Source organism: Talpa europaea (assembly GCF_964194135.1).
Source record: "Talpa europaea genome assembly, chromosome: 4".
NCBI classification, from domain to species: Eukaryota; Metazoa; Chordata; class Mammalia; order Eulipotyphla; family Talpidae; genus Talpa; species Talpa europaea.
This window is the reverse complement of record NC_140070.1, coordinates 53,400,785-53,426,091: the sequence shown is the minus strand read 5'-3', so window position 1 is coordinate 53,426,091 and position 25,307 is coordinate 53,400,785. Positions and strand designations below refer to the sequence as shown.

Genomic DNA, 25,307 nt, shown 5'->3' with positions numbered 1-25,307 from the left:
ACACATGCAAATAATTAGTATGCCTAAGCTCATAACTTGTGTGTTTCTGAGACTTAACATTGTAATTCCAAACCCAAACCAATGTTGTTCTGAATAAAAATTCCTTCCTAACTAAATGTTGTACTAAAAATAGTTTTAAATAACTTTTGATTACCTTGAAGCTGGAAATAGAAGTCTTTTTGTTTGCATGTTTAAGAGTCTGGTTAACCCAATTAATAATAATGTCATCATTTACTTTTTCACCCTCTCCAAGATCTGATAACACATTCAATGTGTATCTGTAACAGAAAAGATGTATATTTGAGACAGAAAGGGGGGAAATTTGCTCACACATCACTTATATTAGTATTCAGATAAATATTTAAAAAACACTTCAGTTCTAACAAATATTTCTAATTTTAGTCTGGCATTTGAACTTGATTACATTCCAGTTACAAAGCTTAGAAACAAAAACTACTGTATGGTATTTTTAAAAAATAAAAACTTATAAAGCAGCTTTTAAGCAGCATTAATAAAAATGATTGTGTTTCTAGAGACTGACCCACTTTTAAAATAAAGTGTAATTTATAAAAAATACACTATCAACAGTAAATCATTTAAAAATTAATATTTTGCATTGTATATGCATTGTATATATCTCAAATGACTTGTTGAAGGAAACTGATAGCATTGCTATAAATGTATGTTTTTTACCTTCTCATCAGCTGCCATACTAATGCCAGAGTAAGTGTGGCATTTCCTTCATTTAGGTCCTGCCCAGCAATGCCAACCAAGGAGAATTTGGCTGTATTCTTTCCAAGTTCCACAGCATAGTTACAATTTTCAATCTGTAAACAATAAGTAAAAGTTTGGATACAAAAAATACATCTTTTGAAAATGCCAATCTGGTTCACTCATCTGAAAAATAATCATTAACACCTTACATTTATATGCCAATTTCATTTTATAACATTAAGCAAATTTAAGGAAATTAAGGAAAATTAAGGAAATAATTATTCCCATTTTATAGCTGAAGATATAAAGCACTGAGGTATTAACCTAGATAGAAAAACAACTGATTGGAAAGTTTTAAAATCCCCTCGTATTTTGAAAATTTAAGTGTCCCAGATTATACATCCAGTCAATGGCAAATCTGTGATTAAAAAACTGTTTCCTATATCCCATTAATAAAAGTAATAAGTACTGTTTTTTAATTTTAAAATGAAGGAATAGAGGTGAAATTACTTCAGTAAGAATTGAACTTCATCTTGAATGTTCTTACTGATCAGCCTTCAGTGTACTTTCTTCAATAAAGGTTTAACCTTAACTGTGCCAGCTGAAAATGGCCTATCCCTTTGCTGAGCTTCTGATAATGCCTATGCACCATCTTTTATGTATACTTCTATTTTATGTATTTCCTTTTGCAAACCCTAGCATAACTTCTTTTAAAGGACAAAAACTATCACTCATACAAATTTCTATCACACTCTCCCTCAATCCCAATTCAGGAACCAGCACAGTGTCCTGCTTAAAGTTAAAAATTGGGTGAATGAACACCAGATAAAATATTGACCTGCGTATTACACTTCCTAGGGACATACATAAGTCAAGTCCTTTCTCTGATACACTTTTTTTGTTTACCTTGACCTACATTGGGATTTATTATCTCCAATCATGTAGTACTATACTTCTTCTCAAAGGAGATATATGTGTATATATGTATATATATATATATATATATATATATATATATATATACTGACTTACATATTTGAATTTTTTCCCTCTGTGAAATTGTAACATCTTGTAATTTTTTAATATCATCGATAGTAAAAGTACTCACTAAATTCTTCTGGGAATAAAATATATATTTAGTTAAGAACAATGTTCCTCTTGATTCTCTTTCCCAAGTTACTTAAGATCTCATTGCAAAGTAATTTAATAAGAGATAGACAGATACGTTGTTTGGTCTAAGAATAAGAAAATATTTCCAGTAAAATGAGAAAGGAACCACAAATAAATGGGTATTGTTCTTCCAAAAAGAATCCAAATTGCCAAATGTCAGTTTGTTACAAATAAAAACTCATAAAGATCCTTTGAACCTGCTCTAACCTCTGCCTAATCCCCTAAGTTAAATAAAATCTTGAGGTTGTATTCATTTTTTAAATGCAAGACAAAATATTTCACAATTCTTTCATTTTCCTAGTAATCATAGATTTAGGTTGCCTAATAGAAATATGTTACAGAAATGCATAGAAAAAATGGAATAGATTCCTAATTTATACAATGTAGCATCAAAGATCAGATTAAATAACAGTGTGCACAAGAGAGATAAATACCATCATGTTTTCCACTAACACCCATTTCAACAGGAGGATATTCTAGAAATATGATAGTCATTACTATAAATGTATTACAGTGAAGGACCATTTAATTCATAGTTTGACCAAAATTTTTGAGGGGAATAATAGTGAGAAAGGAAGTCAGGAACACTAGGCTAGCAATGAAAGGGAAAAGAAATGGATCCCAGCACAGGGGAAAGTTATGTTCTATATTTTGGCACAACTAACTCCAAATTTGGCAAAATAGTTCTAAGGTCTGGCAAAATCTAGAGAAACTAGAATAGGAATGAGAAAAATTTGTAAGTTCTACATTCTTTTCCTTTGGAAAGCAAATAATCCTTATACAAAGGTATAAAGGAAACACAAAACCAAAGTTGAATATTAGAGCATCAAGTCAACAGAACAAATATGAATACCTCTTAGTGTTCATAGTTAGGTAGGTCACGGATACCCAAAATAGTGGGAAACAAGAACTTTTCTTTTTTTTAAATAATAGATTTTATTTTTATATTCTCCATACAACTGCAACCCCCCCATTTTGACCCCAATCCCTCCCCTCCCACCCCCCACCCCCCAAAAAGTGTCTCTGGTTCATAGTTTTTTGTTGCAAGAACTTTTCTTTACATTCACTGGCCAGATATTCTCCCACATACTTTAGTCAATAACTGTACTGCTCAAAAACATTCAAAGGCTTCCCATTACTTAAAGTTTAAAATCCAAAGTCTTTAATCTGACATCCAATGCTCTCAACATCTGACTCCAGTCTGTATTCTGTATTCACTTTTACCTATCAGAATCCTCTATTGTAACCAAACAATTCTCCCCAATTCCCAGAAACACTTTTTGCTTTCCTACCACTATTGGTTTCCCTAGTCTTCAGCCCTCTCTAGTGTCCTTCTGATAAATTCTATCCATTTCTCAAAGTCTAACTCAAATACCATCTCTTGCATAAAGTCAGCCTGTGGTCTTTTTTACCTTAGGATTCATAATATTCATCTTTGCCCACTATGCTCTATGGTAGTTGTTTGCATAGATATCTTATATCCCTTATTTCATCAGGATTCCTCAGAATGAATTCCATGTCTTTCAATATTTTAATATCCTGCATTATATTATATGGGTACATGGCTAATCAATAAGGATCTGTTGAAAAATATTAATGACGAACCAGTAAAGACTGGATATATTGTTGTGATTATAAAATAAGAATTCATTTATAATGCAACTCAAAGAAGATTAAGTACTAGAACCCGCTAATAACAAAAGCCACGGCTATATGTGGAATATCACTGGGGGGAATGCCTTCATCTTTCTAAACATATATTAAAGCACACTAATAAAAGGGCTGTTAACCTTGATATATTTTTGGTTTGAATCAGAACTGTGGGGACACACTACACTTTACTAAGCTTTATGAAACTCTAAATCATGTTTCATATCAGAGCAATAATGGCATTAACTATGGTCACTATTTCACTCACCTTCTTCATGTTCCCTCCAAGAGCAGGATAAGGAGGTTTGTTGACATGGCTCCAGTTGACTGGCACACGGATCATTTCATAGAGCTGAAAAATCACTAGAGCATCTGCAAGGTCACTACAACAACAAGAAAAAGAAGATGAAGGAGGGGGAAATAATGGTACCATCAAATTTTCTTTAGCACATTAGATTTGCACTGAAACACAACAGGGTCATTCAATGCTTAAAGGTCATATCATTTGACTCAGAACCTCCAACCCAGGAATCTGTCCAAAGTTTTTTTATAAAGATTTACAAAGACATATAAGACTATCCACTGACACAATATTTATACACATAGAAACAAACTAAATGCCAGCAAGTAATAAACTTTAATAAACTTTCCATACTATGGACTTCCAGGCCAGCACAAGATTGATCTGTGTGTACTAACATTAAAAGCTTTACAAGACATATCAAGTTTTAAAAAGTGGCAGAAGACTGCATATAATTTATCATTCGTTAAATTTATTTTTAAAAATTAAGAATATTTAAGAACTTGTATCACATCTCTTTATGTCCACTGGTGTCTGCACAAGCACCTTCTCCTTTCCTTTTCCTAACAAACCTACCATTTTAGATATTAAATAAAATAAAAATAAAACCAATACTGTACTATGGACTGTTGATAGCAACTATCTCTATACAGGAAAAAGGAATATGGGGGTAAGGGAAGAATTTTTCTTATTTTATTCTACATATTTACACACTTCCTGAAACTTGTACAGTGTGAATGAGTTCATGTATTATTTATATAGACTTTTAAAGAATAATTACACAAAAATCACAACATCAACTCAATAGCAATTACTCATGTTAAATAATGGGGGTTAAGAGAAAGGAATTTATAAGCAACTAGAAATCTGTGAAGTAAGAATATTACCAGTTTGGATTAACAAAAAATTATTCCCATGTGTGAAGCTCAAAGTATGTCTATAGAATCTGTTTTCAATCTTATATGCTAAGGACATAAAGCAATAGCAACTAATGTTAAAATTGCCAGCTCTGTCACATGGTATGTGGCTTTTCTCCCTAAATAGCTTGTCCACTAAGTTATGTTTTGCTAAGATTTGTATCAGAGTTATGCTGCAATATTGCATAGCAGTGAAAGGGGCTGGGCCATGTTTGAAAAATGGAGCAAGAAAGTCTTCTACTAAGGTAATTAAGAGCTGACCAGGTTATCTATAAGTACATGGAGAATATTGTATTTAAAAAAATAATTGCTGAACAAAGGTTCAGGAAAAAGACAAGACTTGCAGGCAAACCATAGATCTGAGGCATACAGCAGGGAAGGGGGAGGGGGAGGGGTCAAAGCGGGAGGGAAGAGCACAAGGGACTGGTGATGGTTCTTGGGTCCTAAGGTGGCTGGGGAAATTATGGGGACTTCAAATGAGTGGAGAAATAAAATACTTTATAAAAATCAACAACTATGAGGGCCTCCCTCGTGGCACAAGGGGTTAAGCACAGCACTGTGAAGCTATCCTTAGCCTCTGAAGCACAAGTTCGATCCCAGGCTGGCCAGGGAGCTACACACATGGTGCAGCAGACCTTGCCTGTCTCGCCCACTGCTCCCCTCAGCAGTTTATTTCAATCATTCTGCCTGTTCTGTTCCCACTCTGTCTCTGGTGAATCCTCTCACCCACCCACCTTCCCCCCGCACCTCTGGTCTGTACCCCAGCTCTTGTATGCATAAATAAATAAAAAATGAACAACTATGCAAGAAAATTTTAAAAAAGAATATCAAGTATTTGTATATGTTCTAGAATCTCAACTATTTCAAGAGTTTTCCTTTTTTTACTCTCAGTGAAGTCATTCTCATTTCTACATAGTATGGTATTATTATTCATGTTTTCAGCATTGGGAAACCGAGGCCCAGAAATCATTTCCAGAAAATTCAAGATGCATTTAGAACCATCTTTTAATTGAAAAATTCTAGGACTAATTTAATAGTTCTTACAATATATTTAATAAGTACTTTCAAAGAGAATTTTCATTGAAAGCCAATCTAAATTGCCCTAATCCTTGGTTTGTTTATACTGTAGATGGAAAACTCAGGGGTAGGTTAAAGACTATTATGCACACACAAATTTATAGACACCTGGTTCTGAAATCAACCAGAACTTTGGCTATTGTTTTCCTGTATCTGATAGTTCTTCTTAAAGTTATATTACTTTTGAGGATTTTCTCAATGCTCTCGCCCAAGAAAAGGGAACATTACATTCCTATTCCCAAGAAAAATTTACGCATGCTTAGAGTACTATGCTAGCATTTCAGGATCTATATAACCACAAATAATATTTAACTAAAAAAATGGGTCCATTCTTTTCTCTGCCATCAACCATAAAGAACTCCAATGTTCTTAACATTCACAGAAAAGGAAGAAGCTACCATGACTCAACAAATCTTAACCCTCTAGTTTTAAATTTACTTTTTAATTCAAAAAGAAATAAATGCTCATTATAAAAAAATTTACATTACTAAGATTAAAAATATAAGTTTTCTCATTACCATCCACTCTATGTTGCATACAATTTGGTATGGTTCCCTCCAGATTTTTTAAAAACTCACATACATATATGTATACACACAATTTTTAATTATAAATGAGAGCACACGATCTATTATTTTTCTCTCTCAATTTATATTATAGACATTTCAAACTGATCCATAAAGATTTAATCCCTCCGAATCACCTGTATTTGAATCCTTTACTATCCAGAAACTGTAATGGGAATTTCAGTCTAAATGATGTACATGAAGTCATTTAACTGGAATTTAAACACTCTTAAAGAGATTATCGAATGTGAATCTAATACATCCAAGTTAGTTATCATAATAAAGCAATATTTGTTTTAAATTTTAAAGATTATTTTGAATATACATCAAGGAGCAGAAATAACATCAAAAATCCTCCATCAGTGAACTTGGTCTTTTGCGGCATTAATCTTTAGTTCATATTTAAATCATAACGTCATTAATAATCACTAAGGTGTTTCCTTATATGTAAATTAATAATGGTTATTAATTATATTTTTTCCTAAAATAATACAATTAGCTAAAGTTGAGTTCTTTGCATTCTTTCAAGGCAGCCTGGTAGATTCTATAATAAAGAACAAAGGTTTGTTTTCATCCACACCTAGAAAAACATTGTTAGCACTATAAGAGAGCATAGAAAATGACTCAGTAAATTATTTCCTTAGTCCTAACAGTGTTAATAATGTGTTGGCATTGTTCTGGGAAAACAAGTTATTTCTACAAGTTGGAAATAACACACACAACAAATTATAAGCTAATTGAGATTTTTGGTAAAAATGTACAAAAAGAATGTGACATAATGAAAAATACTGATACAAAAATTTATAGAATTAATGTTCTTCTGAGTTAAAATAATATATTTTCCCTAGCAATTATAAAAGGTTGTCTTTATCAAATTGCCTATTTACATCATCAAAAATTATAACTATCACATCCTCATCTTTTAAAATACTTTGCTTTTCATTTTAAAATCCATTATATTGCCAATCCTCAGCATTCTAAAAACCAAATTTTTGCTAAAATTTTGTGATCTTTAGAAAATGTTCTCATGTACACTTAACTACACTTTGAAACATGAAAAGTTGGACGCTGGCCGTAGATAAAACACAGTAAAATATTTACCTGTATAAATGATTAATGTATGGGTTGACCCCCAAGGAATTCATCCAGTTTCGAAATGTTCTCTCTTCCTTGCTCTCTCCTAAAGTAGACACAAATTCACACTTATGATTCAGGACAAAAGGAAACAGGTAGTGTATTTTAAAATCATCTGGTGGATATAAACTGGCCATGCAAACTATACCATGATTCTTGTGACACAATCTTTTTTAGGGAAAAGGAAAAATATATTATTGGTAAAGTCCTTCCCACCATCTTAAAAAAAGTCCAGTTGCTCTAAAATTTCTCCATCTAGAGTTCCTTTCTTAGATGTCTGTGAACTAATGAGCCATAGGTTTCTGTCCATAAAAGTAACAGATAAATTTATGTGGCCAAATCTGTAGTTATTATAGGCAAATAATTGGCTAAAACTTAGCAACAAATCTTTCAGCAATACAGGAAATATTAGCACATTAAAAATAGAAAAGCTGGACCTTTCTCAAAGCAGAGCTTTTAAATTTGTCCAAATTATAGCTTTAGACGGGAAAGTTTCTCAGCACAGAAGCTTGCATTTTAATTCTACCAAACAACAAAGAAAGGGATAGGGGATTGCAGATAATAATAAAATAGGCAATGAAAGGATATAACTATATTAGAGGTTTCCTGAGTTTTGTTTTTTTCAAGAGTGTCACTACTGAAAATACAGAAGGGACACTGCCCCCCACACAGGATTCTGAAAAACTGAAACATTTACAGCTGTCAACATTTGTAAACCACAGGCAAGTTAAGGTCACTCTCTAGATGTTGGTTCATGTGGGATTCTGAGGACAATTTGGCAAATAAATCTATAAACATCTCAACTCCAGGGTCCCACTCCTAAAGAGGCATCCTTGCAGTCATCAGACTAAATGTTATAGATAGTATAAACATGCACACCCAGAACAGGACCCAAAATCTTACGAGACCTAACAGATTCTATTTTTTGGTGTGTCAACTGTTCAGGAAATAATATGCTCTACTGTTTTTTCGCATGGTTTTCAATGCTATTATCTAACAGCTTCTCCAGAATCTGCTTTAATTCTACTAATTACACAGCCATATAACTTTCTTGCTTAAATTTTGTTCCCTCTAGTCTGCATAAAAGGTAACTGATAGTCTGTTGTATATGCCACTACCACATTGTAATAAATATAAACATACTATTATCAACAGTTTGATGCATGTGACTTGGTTTTTACCTTTTAGTTGTTTTCTATTGAAATCTGCTATTTTGCTATAAATACAATTTTTTCCAGTAATTAGATGATTTTTATATTATTTCCATCTAGGAAAATCCAAATTGTGTTTTAAAATTATAAGCACTGTTAATATAACAATGGTTTAATTTTTAATTGAAAAGAGTATCTAAATTAGGCTGAACCTAACAGTACAGTGAATAATATTTTTAAAAAATATTATTATTTAAAAATACTTGTATTTTGGTTGAGTTCTGAAGCTTTATAAGTTTCAGAGGTTCATATTTCTTTCTTTTTGGGGGGAACAGAAATGGCAGATTTATTAAAGTATACTGCTAAGAGAAGCAGCGGGCAAGACAGGAGAGGTCTGCTGCTTCTTCCTACTGTTCTCAACTAATTACATAATTATTTAATTTTGATGCTTGGAAAGTAAAATCGATTCTATAAGTGAACATTTTTCTATCTAATGACATTTTATGTTGTTTTGGTAAATAAATGCTCAAAGCCAGGAACACTATGCATTTGTGCAAGAGTTATGAAAAAGCATTACAAAAACATATGTATATCAGATTAGAAATGTCTAGATTGCAGACAACTAAAGCAATCTTAGAAGTAAAATCTTAGTTGCTGATTTACAAGATAGAACTACAAAACACTCTCATTTGCAGGGTCAAACTGACATCTGCAATTGATACATTTCAGAAAATATGGTGCATATTTATAGTAGGCTACTAAGAAGAAATAAAATGAACATATATTTAATACTCACTAAGTGCTAAGTGATGTATTAAGTGCGACCCTCTTCCTAACCTGACCGTTACTGAGCACATATTGTATGCTAAACTCTTTCATTCAAGAAAGGTCATTTTAACTCACTTTCTAACTTTTTCAAAATAATTATTATTAGTCCCATTTTATAAGTGAGAAAACAAAGGCTCACAGAAATCACTCAGATATTAAATGGCAGTATCATGATTTGAACAGTCTTTGTAATTCTGTGGCCTATTACTTTCTATCATCATATGTATTCTGAGATAGCCCCTTTATAGACTGCCACTTGGCTAATATTTGGCTCAATTTAATACAAAGGTTCGATACGGTCTTTAATTAAATGGACTTTTAATTTCCTTTAATTCCATGTATATACAATTCTTTGCCAGTAGTACATACTAATATACGTATATAGAATGTGATAAGGCCAAGCTTCAAATTTCATTAAGAATTTATAAAACCACAAATTTACAGAGGAAAAAATTCCAATGACAAAGTTGAATACAATTTTGACAGATGTTTCAGGACATACATATGTTCTAAGTAAAGATGAATGATAAATATTTCCCATAGCAGCAGCTTAGGTAAGTATAGTAAATACTAATGGAAATATTTAGCAATCCTACTCACACTGAAAAAATTCCAAATGCATGCTGGATACTAGCAAAAGAATTCAAACGTGACAAATAGGAGAGCAGGTTGGGAAAGATATCTAGCAAGAATTCAGTGACTATAAAAAGCAGATCATTTTTAATATGCCACTCTAAACAATGCCTTCTTCTGTAAGACACAAGGAGATTTTGAAATTTTCCAGGCTGACTAAAAACTTAGCAGTCTTTCTTTTATTAAATTCTTTAAAAATCCTAATCCTTCACCCTAAATTTTTCTGCTGAAAAATTTACATTTTTGTCTATCTGCCCTCTCAGTTACTTTTCTATATACAGAAGAATGAATTCAATGAATCATATTCCTCCAAGAACATATTTGTTAAATCTGAAAATTTTGTCATTAATCAAAAACCTATAATTACATAGTTACAAGGACACTGAAACTCTGGTTGTGGCGATCAAAAAGAAAAAGAACATGAACCTTATTTCTCATTCTGTTTCACTGGGGAAGAAGGAAATATGGTGGGTGATGTGAGAAAATGAACACAGCAACATCAAATTTTCCCCACCAAGGAGAATCCCTGCTTGAAGACTATCTTCCTCAAACCCGGGCAAATAACAAGAGTATTTTAGTGTTGACTCCTTTCCGACAAAAGTTTTTCTTTTAATTCTGATACTAAGAGGTTTTTGGTGTACATATGAATGAAAGTGTGAGGATGAGAGAAGAAAAGAAGGGTGGGAAACAGGTAAGGAGAAAGAACTACATACTGTATTGAGAATATTTTTAATCAGAGTGATGATTTATATATTGTAAACTTCAATAACAAACAGTAAATGTAACATAGCTAGGTAATACAAAATTATCTGTTATAAAACCTAAGAGATTCCTTTCAAACATTATTTGTAATAAAAGGTAAGTTTGTTTATTCACAGATAGGGATAAAGGCTTTACATCAAATCATAAAATCCAATTGTCAAAATTAGGTGGAGAGTTTACATAATCAAAGTCTTGCTCTGCTATTCTAATTGAGTCTCATTTGTATTTCGTGTCATTCATTCTTTAGGCATATTAAGACAGAAAAAAAACACAGCATGAACAATGCAAAAAAAAAAAATTCAACCAAAATAGAAATGATACTAAAAAAAAAAAATTCAGAATGAATATATTTAGAGTATAGAAAAGTACTAAATACAGTACCTACATTAGGAGGGGTCAAATCTGCATTTCATGAAGCAAAATAGGAAAGTATTATAAATTATGAGACAGATAACAATAGCCCACACACGAACAAGTAATGAATATTGTAATTTTTTTCATGTGTACTAAAAACATTAGAAAGAGAACAATGCTAGAGTCAAACTGCAGCTTTCAAAAGAGAAAAAAGAAGCTACAAATAATTATTTTTTTCCAATAGCTAATTAATTGTCCATAATGGTGGTGGAGTTATGTGATATGGCCATTTTAAGAATATTTAAATGTATGATACTTTTCATTAAACTCCTATGGAAAAATGACAGAGAAGTAAGATTCACCCAGCATTCCCTTTTAACTAAAACCAATTACTGCTCTATTTAATTTGAACTTTTTAATGGATTCACATACACATTACTTCACACAAGAATGTATATCTCCCACCACAATCCCTCTACCTCTGACAGTGAAATAAGACACACCATAAAAAAAATACATACCTTCCAACAAATTCATATCGATGTCATTATTATTAGGCTTGTGTAGGCCTGGATATGTGTTAAACAGATTAGCTACAAAAGCTAAATTAAGTTTAGGATTGCCTGAAACCACATCTGCAGGAGTAACAAACTGTCGGCAGCCCAGTTTATCTGCTTCCTGAAGCATGTATCCTGCACGCTTCATGTCATTTTTCTCCTAAACAATGAAATAAAAGTCAAGGTTAAACTTTTGATTGCCATAACTTTTTATTACTACATATATTGATATGCAATTACTTTCCTAGAAATATATAGTAGCTCAAAATAAGGTCAGATATGCAGGAATTCCAAATCAAATGATATCTTTTAAATATATAAGAACAAGTCTCTTGTTTTCTTGCTGGAATCAGAGTATTATTCCACCTTCATTGCTGCAATCAATACTCAACAAAATTCTCAAATATTACATCAAAATCTACATGTCAAAGTATAGGTAACTTGTTCAAGGCCATATATCAGAATGCTTTCTGGTTAAGAGGCTTAGTAATTTGGGAATACAAATTAAAAATATTAAAATCCAAAGGAACAGCACTTTTCACAACTGTAAAACTCTGGAAATAAACCAAAGGCTTATCGACATGACAAGAGAAGAAAAAATTGTGTTACATGTAGTGGGGAGAAGTATTGGGGTGAGGCCCGAGCATAAAAGGAAGGGGGGTGTGTGTGTGTGTGAAAGAAAAGTATCAGGGTGAGGCCAGAGGCACAAAGGGAAGGTGTGTTTGTGTGTGTGTGTGTCTGTGTGTGTGTGAGAGAGAGAAAGAATTTCCCAGAGACAGAGTGGAGAACAGAAAAGGTGGATTTATTGGAATACCCTGCAAGGGAGCAGGGGGCCAGATGGGAGAAGTCTGCGTGTGAAGACCATGAGTTTCTCATGGGCTTTCTAACTTGGGGCACCAGCTTGCACCAGTTATCTGCTGGGGGACTGCTTTAGTTGCAGACAACTAAAGCAATCTTAGAAGTAAAATCTTAGTTGCTGATTTACAAAATAGAACTACAAAACACTCTCATTTGCAGGGTCAAACTGATATCTGCAATTGATCTCTACTTCTGCATTCCTAGAGCTGGGCTGGTTGTTCTGGTCATGGTGATTAGTACTACAGCCTTGTCCCCAAGACAACCTTATAAATTTCTTTATGTATTGAAGCCTGCCTGCTGGGCAAGGAATGGAGGATTCATTTTTAACCTTAGTAAATGGTACCCCATTATATCCACAGTTATACAGTGAGTGACCATTATAAAAGCATGTTTAAAATAAAAACTAGAAATTTAATTACATGACAAATATTGTTTAAAAGTAAAAATTAATTTATAAGCAATATTATTGTTTTAAAATACTATATAAGCAGAAAAGCGAAAGAATAATGAATATAAGTTTCAAGATGGTAGTTGCACATTAAGATGAGGCAGAGACAGGACAGGGAAGAACTGCACAGCGAAATGCAAATTAACACCAAGTGCTTTACTTGAGGGTTTATGCAGGAGTGATATACCAGAATTGCAAAAAAGTAAAAATGTAAATGAAATCACAGAAAGTGGTAGGTTTGGTGTTATTAAGTAGCAAAAAGAAAACAGATCTAGGGTAGACATGAACAAATTACAATATGTAAGCCTTATTTAGATCTTAAAGCAAATAAACTACAAAAAAATTGACATGCATGAAGCAATTTGAAAATGTCAACATTGATAAGTTATTTTGATTTTATAGATTAATTTTTGGTATAATAAGGTAATCTGGTTATATTTCAAAAGTATCTCTCTTCTAGAAGTACATATTGAAAGATTTATTGATGAAACAATATGCTGTCTAGGGTTTGCTTCAAATGAACATGGGAGAGAAGGGAAATAGGTAGATGACAAATTAAAAAGATAAGCTGCTACTTGTTGAACCTGGAGGGAAAAAGCACAGTATTTCAATATACTAGAGTCTGTTCAGTTTTGAAATACTTTTGAAATAATTTTGAGTAGTGAACTAGCAAGCTAAAAGTTGCTTGGCCACAAAGTGGAGCAAAGCCTACGTCAGTGGGATTTATTTCTTCAAGCTCTTTTGTCTGTAATTGTGACAATGAAGTGGGCAAAAAGTTAAAGAAGCAAAAGCAGGTTATTCCAGAAAAATCTGTAGAGAAGCAAAAGCCTGGTGAAACTTCAAGAGCCTTCTTGTCCTCTAAGTAGAGCAGAGGCAGCAAACAACATGTTCCAGATCGGGAAAAGATGATACATCAGTGTTCAGACTTTAAAGGGAAAAATCCTAATTGATATTAGAAATCACTGCAAAGATCCAGAGGGTAAAATGAAACCAGGAAGAAAAGGTAGTTCTGAAGAACTGATTTCTGACATTGATGATGCAGCAAGAAAACTGTAAAACTAGAGCCATATATAACTTGTACTGTTCTAGTTGTTTTAACCTTTTTACAGTGGCTTTTGTTTTCTAAATGTTGTTTTTCAAGTTATTATATATTTGGGTTTCAGAAAAACTTGTAAGATGAATACTTTTTTTAAGGTACATTATTAAAATATTATGAGAGAAGCCAATTGTCAGCTTCATTTAGGAACAGTCAACTTAACTGTCAAATTAATCAAGCTTTGAGCCCATCTCTTAGTGTAAAATAAAACCAAGTAACATACATACACAAAGAACTAAGTTTTTAAATTCCTAATTTTCTGATTCAAATAATTTACAAATATTTACATAGTTTTATAATGCTGATTCTTAGATGTTTCATTATAATAATGTGAAATATAATTAGCAATAAGTTGCCTTTAATACTAAGTATAATCAATATTGCATTTTAAGTACATCTCCTAATCTAACAGAACTGATAATTGCTTAGCAATCTATTATAATAGCTTATTGTTTCCCTTCCTAGTAAACAGCTGAGTAACAAAAGCACCCTGGTGGGTTCCTGTTATATAGACCCAGGCAGAGTGTGATGGAAGCTTTGATTTCACACATACTCATAATCAGAATTCTGTAATTTCCTTTTTTTCAGTCATACCTGTCAGATGTTTAGCATGGCGATCTGGATTTTAACAGCATGAAAAATCTTCTGAAGTATAAAGGATAAACCTTTGATGAAGGGCTGAGGACTCCAGTAGGGTATTCTGCCTAAAAAGTATTGCCCTCTAAACTTGATTGTGCTCACTAGTCAAATTCACAGAGATAGAAAGTAGAACAGTGGTCACTAGAGGCTTAGAGGAAGGAGGAATCAGAAATAATTGTTTAATGGGTACAGGGAGGTGGTATGGGATGAAATAAGTTCTAGAGATGGATCAGTGTGATGGTTGCATACAATGCAAATGTACTTAATTCTACTGTACACTTAAAAATGGTTAGAAGAGTAAATGTTATGTATATTTTATCCAAATTATCCAAAACAACTTTAATTAAGAACTGTACTCAGGGCCTCCCTGGTGGTACAGGCGGTTGAGTGCAGTGCTGTGAAGCTGTCCACTGTCTGCAGCACAAGTTCAAGCCCAGCTGGCCGGCAAGATTCCCACATGGCGCGGCAGACCTCTCCTGTGTCGCCCGCTGCTCCCCTCAGCAGTGTGTTTCAGTCTGCCTGTTCTGTCCCCCACTTTGTCTCTGGTGAATCCTCTCACCCTTCCACACATCTGGCCTGTACCCCAGTTCTTGCATGCATGAATAAATAAATCTTGAGAGGAAAAAAACAGTTCTAAAAAAATTAAAAAAACAAAACAAAACTGTACTCACGTTAAATCCTGAAAGGTCAATGGCAATGGCAGGCCCATCACCCCGCTCACCGTTAGGTGCAATCTGATTTAGCAGATGGAAATAGGCTCTTGAATCCTTCAGGGAAAGAAATGAAATAGCATCTTAAAAATGAATAAAATCATTAAATTAAGGGGGGAAAGTGTTCAAACCAAAGCAAAAAAATGTCCTTGTCAAAGAATGGAATAATAATTTAATTACTTTACTGACTGCTTCTCAACTCCTAAATGTACTATTCTGTCTCAGACCTCAGAGCTTTGGGCCACACTCTTCCCTACACCTGGAATTATCCATCCTTAACTTTCTCGTTTGTTTACATTCCCAAGCATCAGAATCGTTTGGAAGCATTCCCTAGTTAATCTAGAACGAATTAAGGGCCCTCCCTTATATTGCACAGCAATACATGCCTACCTCAAAAAAAAAAAGCTGTGACTACACTGTATTAAGTTATCCAGTGAAGCTGTCTCTAAATATAGCTATTATTTTTCCATTATATATAGGTAGATTTTTCCATCAAAACACATAGTCTATTTCCACTCCCCTTTAATTTAGACTGGCCTTGTGGCTTGCTTTGACCCATTGAATGTGAAAGTGGTGATCTGGGGCTTCTGAGTCCAATTCTTAAGAGGTTCTGCTCCCTCTTGATGTTGGCATCCTTGTAAGTCCAACTACCTGAGAGTACCATGCTGTGAGGGAGCCCAAATTTGCCATGTGGAAAGGCCTCATGGGGAGAAGCAGAGAGGCACCTGACACATGAATGTATCTTCCAGACCAGTTCCACTGACAGCTGAATGTGGCTGAATTAGTGAAGTTAACCGAAACCATCAGAACCACCCATCCAAGTGTTGGTGGCTAATCCACAGATTTGAGACACAATAAACTATTATTTTAAGTTATTACACTGAGTGGTTTGTTATACAGTAATAGATAACTGACATATCTATTTACTAGATGTTTATCTCCCTGTGTAATTGGCACACTTCTCAAAAACTAGATTTTTGCATACCCCGTGCCTGGCATAATGCCCCACAGAGGGGTTTGAACAGAATTTTAAAATATGAGAACACACCCAAATCCACTTTTATATGAGGGCTATCAAAATGAAAACAAAGAAAAGCAGCATCATTTTAAAGATACTAGTTATCATCTAGGCTATTATGACCAAAAAAAAAAATCCTGAATGAAGGTTTTAAAATATCTAAGAGAATATATTAATTAGTGTCAAATCTGATTCATTTGGGGAAAAATCCATAGAGAAGAAAAATCCCAAGGGACCCAAGTTTTCTCAGTAGTGACCACATACGTGTTATGAAGATTGAACATTACACTGCAGTCTGACAAGACCCTCCCCTTAGGGAAGGAAATACTTCAAGTCACTTTGGATGAGAAACATATCTTAAAAGTTCCCTTTGTTTATCAATTCCTGTGCCCTCAGATAAATGGATTCTTATTAGCTAGTTATTGGCAAAGTGGGATTTAGAATGTTGAACTGGTAGGCCCACAGGGCCTCTAGCCCAATAGATGGAGTCAGTCCAAATTAACAGTTTCATAGCATTATAATTTAGTCAATTTGTGGCACATAAAATGGGAAAGAATGTTTACTCTGCTAAGGTTAGCAGCCCCTTCCTCTCATAGTCATGAATTTATTAAAAGTCAGTAAATTGGTTTATTATTTATAAAAAATTTTGTGATTTATAAAAAAATCAGGGGATCCACCTCAACTAGGAAATTCAAAATTTCATTGCCTATACTATATCCTTGGGAATTTAAGTTCAATTCAAATTTAAATTTGAACCGCTTCTGTTTTTCACATTCTACCTCTTTATTTCATTTCACTAATTTGAAGATTAAAATATAAACCTTAATGTCTTGGCTGAAGTTGCTAATGGTACGCCATCCCGCATTGGTCAGATGGTAGTTGACCCATCGCAGCAGTAATTCCTCAGGAGAAAGCTTCATCAGCTCCTCAAGTTCCTCACCTTCATTCAGCAATGCAATCAGAGCTGAGAAAGAGAATGAAAATAAATCCTTCCCATGTTGAGGATATTGTCCATAAAGAGTAAGTATTTTTAATGATCTTACCTTCATTCCTGGAAATCTCAATGTCAGCAAAAAGGCCAACTTTGATGATCTGCCAGAGAAGTCCCAAGACCAAGTGAGGCTTTCCTTCTTTCAGATCCTGTGCGCCAATGTTGACCACAGTACAGCCAATGGCAGAGGCAGAATTCAACGCTAGGTTTAAATTTTCCTGGATTGCCACAAAGGAAAATACATATGAGGATGTACTTTCTAAAGCCTCATCTACAAGTTACAAAAGTGAGATGAACATAGCAGATTACAGAAATTTTGGATTTTAATACATAAGCAACATTTATATATAATACCTTCAGGAAAAACAAATCCAGTGGTTTTAACTATCCCTTCTATATGCTAATGATTTTCAAATCCACATCCCTAGCCCACACTTCCTCCCAGCCCCCACTCTTAAGTTCCAGCTACACTTATATCATCACTTGGTTATGTTCACCTGGACGGCTCCCAAATACCACAAACTCAACATGCCCAAAACTGAAGCAATTTTCTCACCATGCTTTTCTGGTCTTCTTTTCCTGTCCTGTGAAAATGGGAAATTAGGTTCTTCCTAATTTATTTCCTATCTTTTTTGATAGGACCAACCTTCATTTTTGTTTTTCTATGTCAGAAATCTAAGCTGAATTCTTGTTCAACTTTGCTTTCCACATCCAGTCACCAATTTCTGTTAACTTCTACCTTCTAAACACCTATGGAAATTGTCAGGGCTTTTATTCAAATTTCCTAATTTCTTCAAAACACCCATCCTCACATGTATCTCCATGATCCATTTTCCACAATACTCTGCTTTCAGTGATCTAACTAATATATCAACCTGAAGGTGTTACCTTCAGAATAATAATAGAACACCAAATGTTCTATTATTCCCACTATGTCCTAACTCTGTTTTATCTCTGTAGGGCCTCTGAACTTGCTATTCCCTCAGTCTGACACACTGCCCCCAGGCAGCCACTGTTCCTGTAACACTGAGAAGCCTTTCTGATTACTCCCACCATCACCAAATAGCGAGTATCACCACTACTTCTGCTGACACTCATCATACCCTATTTTACTCTTTATCAGTTTCTGACATATCATATATTACATGTTTATTATTAATTATATCTCCTCCAAATTAAAGTCTGAACCCTATGGCAACAGAAGACTTTTAGATGTTCAGGACTATTTCTCCAGAACTTAGCACACGGTATCTGCTAAATAAATATTTTCTGAATGAGTAGATGAATAGGCAAGCGTAACTAAAGGCACAAGGGAAAGGAGAGGGTCAAGTCCAAATTCTTACTACAATAATTAAAACATTGTACATATACTTGTTGTCAGAAAAGTCATGATGCCTTTTTATACAGAAAACTTAGAAAAAATACATCATGACTTTTCTGACAACCTAATAAAATCTCTGCTTCAGTTAAGATAGAAAGACCTTACACATACTTTTCCTTTGTCCTATACTGCTCCTCTTCCCCCGGCAGATGTTCATTCCACAAATCAAATATCTCTTCTATGAAGATGTCCCTGAATCTTCTCCCTACACAGTCAGTCCCTCCCCTATACTTTCATTCATACAAAAGCAAGGAGCAAGGAAGGAAATCATTAATATTACATATATTATATAAATATTATGAAAGATACCATAGAAATTTTAGTAGTGTCAGTTCATTGGCATTGGGCTAAAGATACTTTAAATTTCTATGAACTTCCTATTTGAAAACACTTCTTTGAAACTTAATATGGCCTTCCCAAGCTGCTTTTGATCTTCTGATTCCTCGAGTTAAAGTAGACCATGCCCCACCCTGTACCCCTGTTGGAGGGACCTGTAATTTTTTAAGATTTATTTATGCATACAAGAACTGGGATACAGGCCAGAGGTGTGGGGGGTGAGAGGATTCACCAGAGACAGAGGGGGAACAGAACAGGCAGATTGACAGAAATACACTGCTGAGGGGAGCAGCGGGCGAGTCAGGAGAGGTCTGCTGTGCCATGTGGGTAGCAACCTGGTGCCAGGGATTGAACTCATGCTGCAGTGGCTGCGAATAGCTTCATAGTTGCATCTTAACCCCTTGCGCCACCAGGGAGATCAGGGACCTGTATTTTTTTAAATGACATTCCAACCCCCACCTGACCATCCCCTCTCCCGTGCTGCAAACTTCTAACCACAATAGTGACTCTGTGCTTGTCTGTTTAGTTCTGTGTGTAAATGGAATGTTGTGGAGAAGACCCCTCCCCATGCCGCCAGCCTCCCGTCCCTCACCCCTGGTTGTGGCCATTCATGGAAGCAAAACCAGTCAGGAACCTTCATATGAAAAGAAAAACACACACAATAAATAAGAAAGAAAGAAAAATGATGTGGGATAAAGTTTTAATTTCTTTTCCAACATCACCAGCAGATGCCTGATACTGGGGATCATACTATTTCTAGAGAATTTTAAAAGTAACTTTTAAACATGGGATCTGCTCACTAAGGACTTTTGTGCAAAAAGGACAATATCAAGAGAGTAAACAGAATGAAAGGAAAAAATTGTAAATGAGATATCTGATAGAGATTGAAATTCTGGATATATAGAGAACTCCTACAACTATACATAGAAATCCCACAATGTAGTTATACTATATACTATGGATATATTTTTATGTTTTTTATAGCTCCAACAACAAAAAGCCAAACGATCTGATGAAAATATGGGCAGCAGAATACACATTTATCTAAAGAGGAAATGCAAGCAGAAAACTAGTTAATAAAAATATGTTCAACATGACTAGTTACTAGGGTAACATAAATCAAACCCATAATGAGAAACCTCTTCATACCCATTTTGATGCATGTCATTTAAAACAAACAAGCAAAAGAAACAGAAAATAAATTGCTAGAGATAATATAGAGAAATTGGAACTTTTCTGCATTGCTGGTGGGAATGAAAAATGTTACAGCCATTGTGAAAAACAGTATGGTGACTCCTCAAAACATTAAAAATCAAATTACTATAGCAATTTTACATCTGGTAATATACTCAAGAGAAGTGCAAGCTGGGGCTCAAATAGATATTTAAGTGTACTCTGATGTCCACAGCAACATTATTCAAATAGACAAAGGTAGAAACAACTCAAGTTTCCATCTACAGATGAATGGATAAACATAACATGAGACAGACTTATAAAGGGGTATTATTCAGTCTCTAAAACTAAGGAAATTCTGCCATGGAAAAACCTTGAAGACATTATGCCAACTGAAATAAACCAGTCACAAAAGGACAAATACCACATGACTACTTACATGATGACAACCCAGGAACTCGGAAGGGAGATGGGTTGTTATTATTGAATGAATACAAAGTTTCAGTTCAGGAAGAGAAATTCTGGAGATGAATGGTATTGACAAATGCACAGTAATTTGAATATATTTAACAACCCATAACTGTACATCTAGAAATAGTCAAAATGAAAATGTTTGTTATATATATTTTAATATAGGAAAAAAATCACCTTAAAGGGGTTCTCTAAGTCCAAATGTGGGACAATTTGAACACCAAAATAATTAGGCACAGTAATGAATTAAGGTACTGGAAAAGAGTTGGAAGTCCTGAATTCCTATCAATGACAGAAAGGGAGGGAGAGGGAAAAAAAGATGTTTCTTGGTTACAGTAGAATGCCAAGGATTGATGGGAAAATGCGGCAGAAGTGATGGAATCGAAAAACATCATTTTGCAACCATCAAAATAAAGACTTCAATAGAAAAGAATCATCAATGCATATCAAATCTAGGGAGAAACCTTGAAAAGGAGCAGGATGTTTGCCTTGTCTTCAAATATCTACCCACAGACTGCTTACCAACTACAAGGAAGAAAAAGAAAACAGTAACCATATAGTGACTTTAAACTATACTATAAAGCCTTAGTATAAAACAGTAAGGTCCTGGAACAAAAACAGACACATACACAAGTGGCAAGAATCAAGAGCCTACCAATAAAACCACACATATATGGACTACTAGTCTATGACAAAGGAGTGAAGTATATACACTGGAACAAGGAAAGCCTTCTCAATAAATGGTGCTGGGAAAACTGGACTGCTATATGCAAAATAATGAAACTAGACCAGTATATCCCACCATACATGCAAATTACTCAAAATGGATAAACAACTTGGATGTAAGACCTTATACCATGAAATATATAGAAGAAAATATAGGCAAAACACTATATGACATAGGGCCTCCCTTGTGGCACAGGGGTTAAAGTCTTAGCACTACCACGCTATCACCAGCCACTGCGGCATGAGTTCAATCCCCTGCCATGGAGTTGCCCACATGGTGCAGAAGACCTCTCCTGTCTCACCTGCTGCTCCCCTCAGCAGTGTATTTCAGTAGATCTGCATGCTCTGCTCCCCACTCTGTCTCTGGTGAATCCCCTCACCCCCCCCCTCACACCTCTGGCCTACACTCCAGTTCTTGTATGGATAAATAAATTTTTAAAAAAGTAAAAATAACTCAATAATTACATCAATATAATCTCAATACTATTATTGCAAGAACTCATCCAAAGGACTTTGAATCTTTATAACAAAATGTAGCTTAATTTTTATTTAACATATATTTAGTTTTTATAGGATACTTAAATTATGTTTAATCAAAGGTTCTGCCTAGTCCTAAACATCCATTAATACGAGCCTTTTATCACAATAACATAATTACTAGCAAAAAGCAAATACTTACAGAAATAGTGAAAGGAGTGAGTTTTTTCTTATTAATGGCTCTTTCATCAATTGTATCTGGTTCAGATAAGTTGATCATTTTGCTAAAGAGAAAATGGAAATAATTTAAGTCTTATCAATTAAAAAATTAAGAAATTAAATTAACAACTTCACTTCTAAGAGTTTAAGACTCACAGAAATGTTTTAAGGGTAATTTTACAAGTAGACAAAAAGTTAATATTTAAAAGTACTGACAATCTATTTCTTTATTTAATACTGTAATTCATGCCAGGGACTCAATTAAAAATCTAGGAAATATCCTCTAACCAAAACCAAATCCATTTCACTGCCAACAGTAATCTTAGCATTTCCTCCTGTTTTTTAAAAAACAGTCTTGCATTTTTTTTAATGAGTCTTGTAACTACTTCATGTAATGATCATTGACATTCAGCAGTCTGGACTGTAGACAAAGGTATTCTCAAGAAGCCAAGTTTCATAAAGTAGTATCAACACTGTTAATATTACTGTTGTTGCAGAAAGGTAAGGAGCCAGAGACTTGATCTTTCTAAAATCTCAGTAATTAAAAAATTTTAAAAGAAATTAATATACATTTTGTCTCTATTTCAGAATAGATTTTATATTTTAAAATAAAATTAGAAAATAACTATTCGATTCACAGAAGGAATTTCCTCTGAAAGTCAAAGAAAGAGATAAAAATTGTAGGTGGAAGTAAAGATATATGTAATACTCAAAAAACTAATATCCTGTACTTGTGAACACCTTTTTATTTTTGTTTTTTTGCACAAAAAAGATTGAAGGGAATATGCCAGAATGCTAATAATAGTTAATTATGGATAGTAAGAGTAACTATGCTATTTTCTTCTTTGTGTCCCACATGGCGCACAGACCTCTCCTGCCGCGCCCGCTGTTCCCCTCAGCAGTGTATTTCGTCAGTCTGTCTGTTCTGCTCCCTGCTCTGGCTCTGGTGAATTCTTTCACCCTCCCGAGCTTCTGACCATACCCAGTGCTTGTATGTATAAATAAATGAATGAATGAATGAATGAATAAATAAATAAATCTTTAAAAAAAAAAACCTGCTTCATTCAAATAAGTATTTGGGGACCAAAGTATATACAAAAAAGACCAGGACACGCCCTTAGAGAATTTATAATGTAGAGAGCAATGTAGTGCCATGGATATGATATGTAGTGCCATGGATATGGCAAGGCTGAGTTAAAAAACTAATTTTATTTAAGGACACATTAACCATCTTTCTTTTACATGTCCTGCAGTTCCTATCCCAGTCAGTAGCTGATTTTCCCATACTGAGAAGTAAAATAAAAGCAATTCTGTGAACACTTAAAAATGCATTAGAGAGAAAATTCAAGTTTCCTGCTATTATTTAAGAGATAGTTGAAAAAGGATCCAGGAAAATAAGAAGCTGAGTTTGAAGGAAAATTTTGGAAAACATATAATTATGTTCTACAAAATATAAACTCTTTAAGACCTATGTGGGTACTTGTTAATGAATTCCAAAAGACAATGGATTCGCAGAACTGTAGTTTTCAGTGAATCCTTATCAATGCTGACATTAAGAACACAGTGCCCTAACCCAGTGCCCAACTCACCAAAGAAGGATGCCATCTGCAAGTGATTTGAAAAGACTGCCATCACTGGGATTCATGGGTAGGAGATGCTGACAGTCAGGGTCATTCTCCAGGGCTTTGTTTACCCAGTTAACAAACGCCACTTTTTCTTCCTCTGAAAATAGAAAATCTCAGTAAGCAAGCCTCAGTTCACCAAATTCACTGCACTACAAAAAAACAAACAAACAAAAAAAATCCTTCTAGGGATTATGCTCAGTGAAATAAGTCAGAAGGAAAAAGAAAAATAGTGATGGCTTCACTTATAGGAGGTATATAGGGGAACCAAATAAGACATCAGGAGAAAAAAATAATAACAATACAAAACACAACATAACAAGACAATTATAAACCAGAGACATACTGTAGGGGAGGAGGAGGGAGAAGGGTGAGAGGAAGGGAGGGAGGAGCACAGGGGACTGTGATGGTGCACAGATACATTGCTGAAGGAAATTCTATGGGGACTACACCAGCAGTGGGGGGGGGGGAGAGAACACTGTTTAAAAATGAACAATGATGTAAAATATATATAAATAAAATAATAAAATAAATCCTTCTAAATTTCCTTTCAGAGAAGCATGCCAATTATTAAATCTTCTACCAAAACACTAAAGATTTTAAAGAAAGGAGAAAGGGAAATTCATTCTATTCTTTCATCTGATATTAGGGGAGATAAGGTACATAGTTGAAAATGAGTGTAATAAATATTTGGTTTAATTTTTTAAATCTTTCTAAATATATATTACATTTGAGAGCTAATATATCTGAAGCCAACATCAGAGCTCCCTCTCTAGCTCGCTCTCTCACACACAGACTCACACAAATATCCACAGAATAAACCCCACTCCTCCCTCAAATCTAAAGTTGTGATTTTGGACTTACAACAGAAATACTGGTTTAAATCAAGAGTTATTGAAATTAATAAAAAAATTCCATTTCTGCAGAATTTCTACTAAAAGAAGAGTGACAAAAATCTAGACACCAGCTTCACTCTTAACTATCTTCACCCTCAACTTCTCAACACAAGGTTTCTAGTGTGGGTATCTTGATCTTCAGGCAGAAAATGTTGGGTTGTACAGTTCAGAGAATCAGAAGGAACTGAGTCCTCAAAGAAAAAAGAAGTCTTGTTTTTTCACTGCCTGTTCGCCATCGTCATGAATTATATGCCTGCTCCTGGGAAGTAACTGTCAGAGTTGGCTCTTCACTACTGCTGCTTCTCCACCTGGTTGAAGCTGACTTCTTTTTGTATTTTCTTTATTGTAGGAACATTGATTTATAACAATGTATGTGATTTGGAGGAACAAGTTCACAGCTCCCCTAATGTATGTTACCACCCCACTCCAACA

General features: G+C 34.3%; 1 protein-coding gene across 1 annotated transcript in view; it reads right to left on the bottom strand.

Annotated features, from left to right (window-relative positions):
* Window positions 1-25,307, bottom strand: part of PLS1 (plastin 1) — a gene marked incomplete at its 3' end in the record, with an annotated part of 44,260 nt that overhangs the window by 4,706 nt on the left and 14,247 nt on the right. Inside the window, exons 4-13 of the mRNA XM_084231262.1 lie at window positions 23,947-24,079; window positions 22,341-22,422; window positions 17,627-17,792; window positions 17,405-17,547; window positions 15,527-15,622; window positions 11,779-11,974; window positions 7,497-7,575; window positions 3,803-3,917; window positions 694-827; window positions 155-278 (exon numbers count right to left, since the gene is read on the bottom strand). Of these exons, the coding sequence (XP_084087388.1) occupies window positions 155-278; window positions 694-827; window positions 3,803-3,917; window positions 7,497-7,575; window positions 11,779-11,974; window positions 15,527-15,622; window positions 17,405-17,547; window positions 17,627-17,792; window positions 22,341-22,422; window positions 23,947-24,079 (1,268 nt within the window). The remainder of the gene's footprint in view (window positions 1-154; window positions 279-693; window positions 828-3,802; window positions 3,918-7,496; window positions 7,576-11,778; window positions 11,975-15,526; window positions 15,623-17,404; window positions 17,548-17,626; window positions 17,793-22,340; window positions 22,423-23,946; window positions 24,080-25,307) is intronic.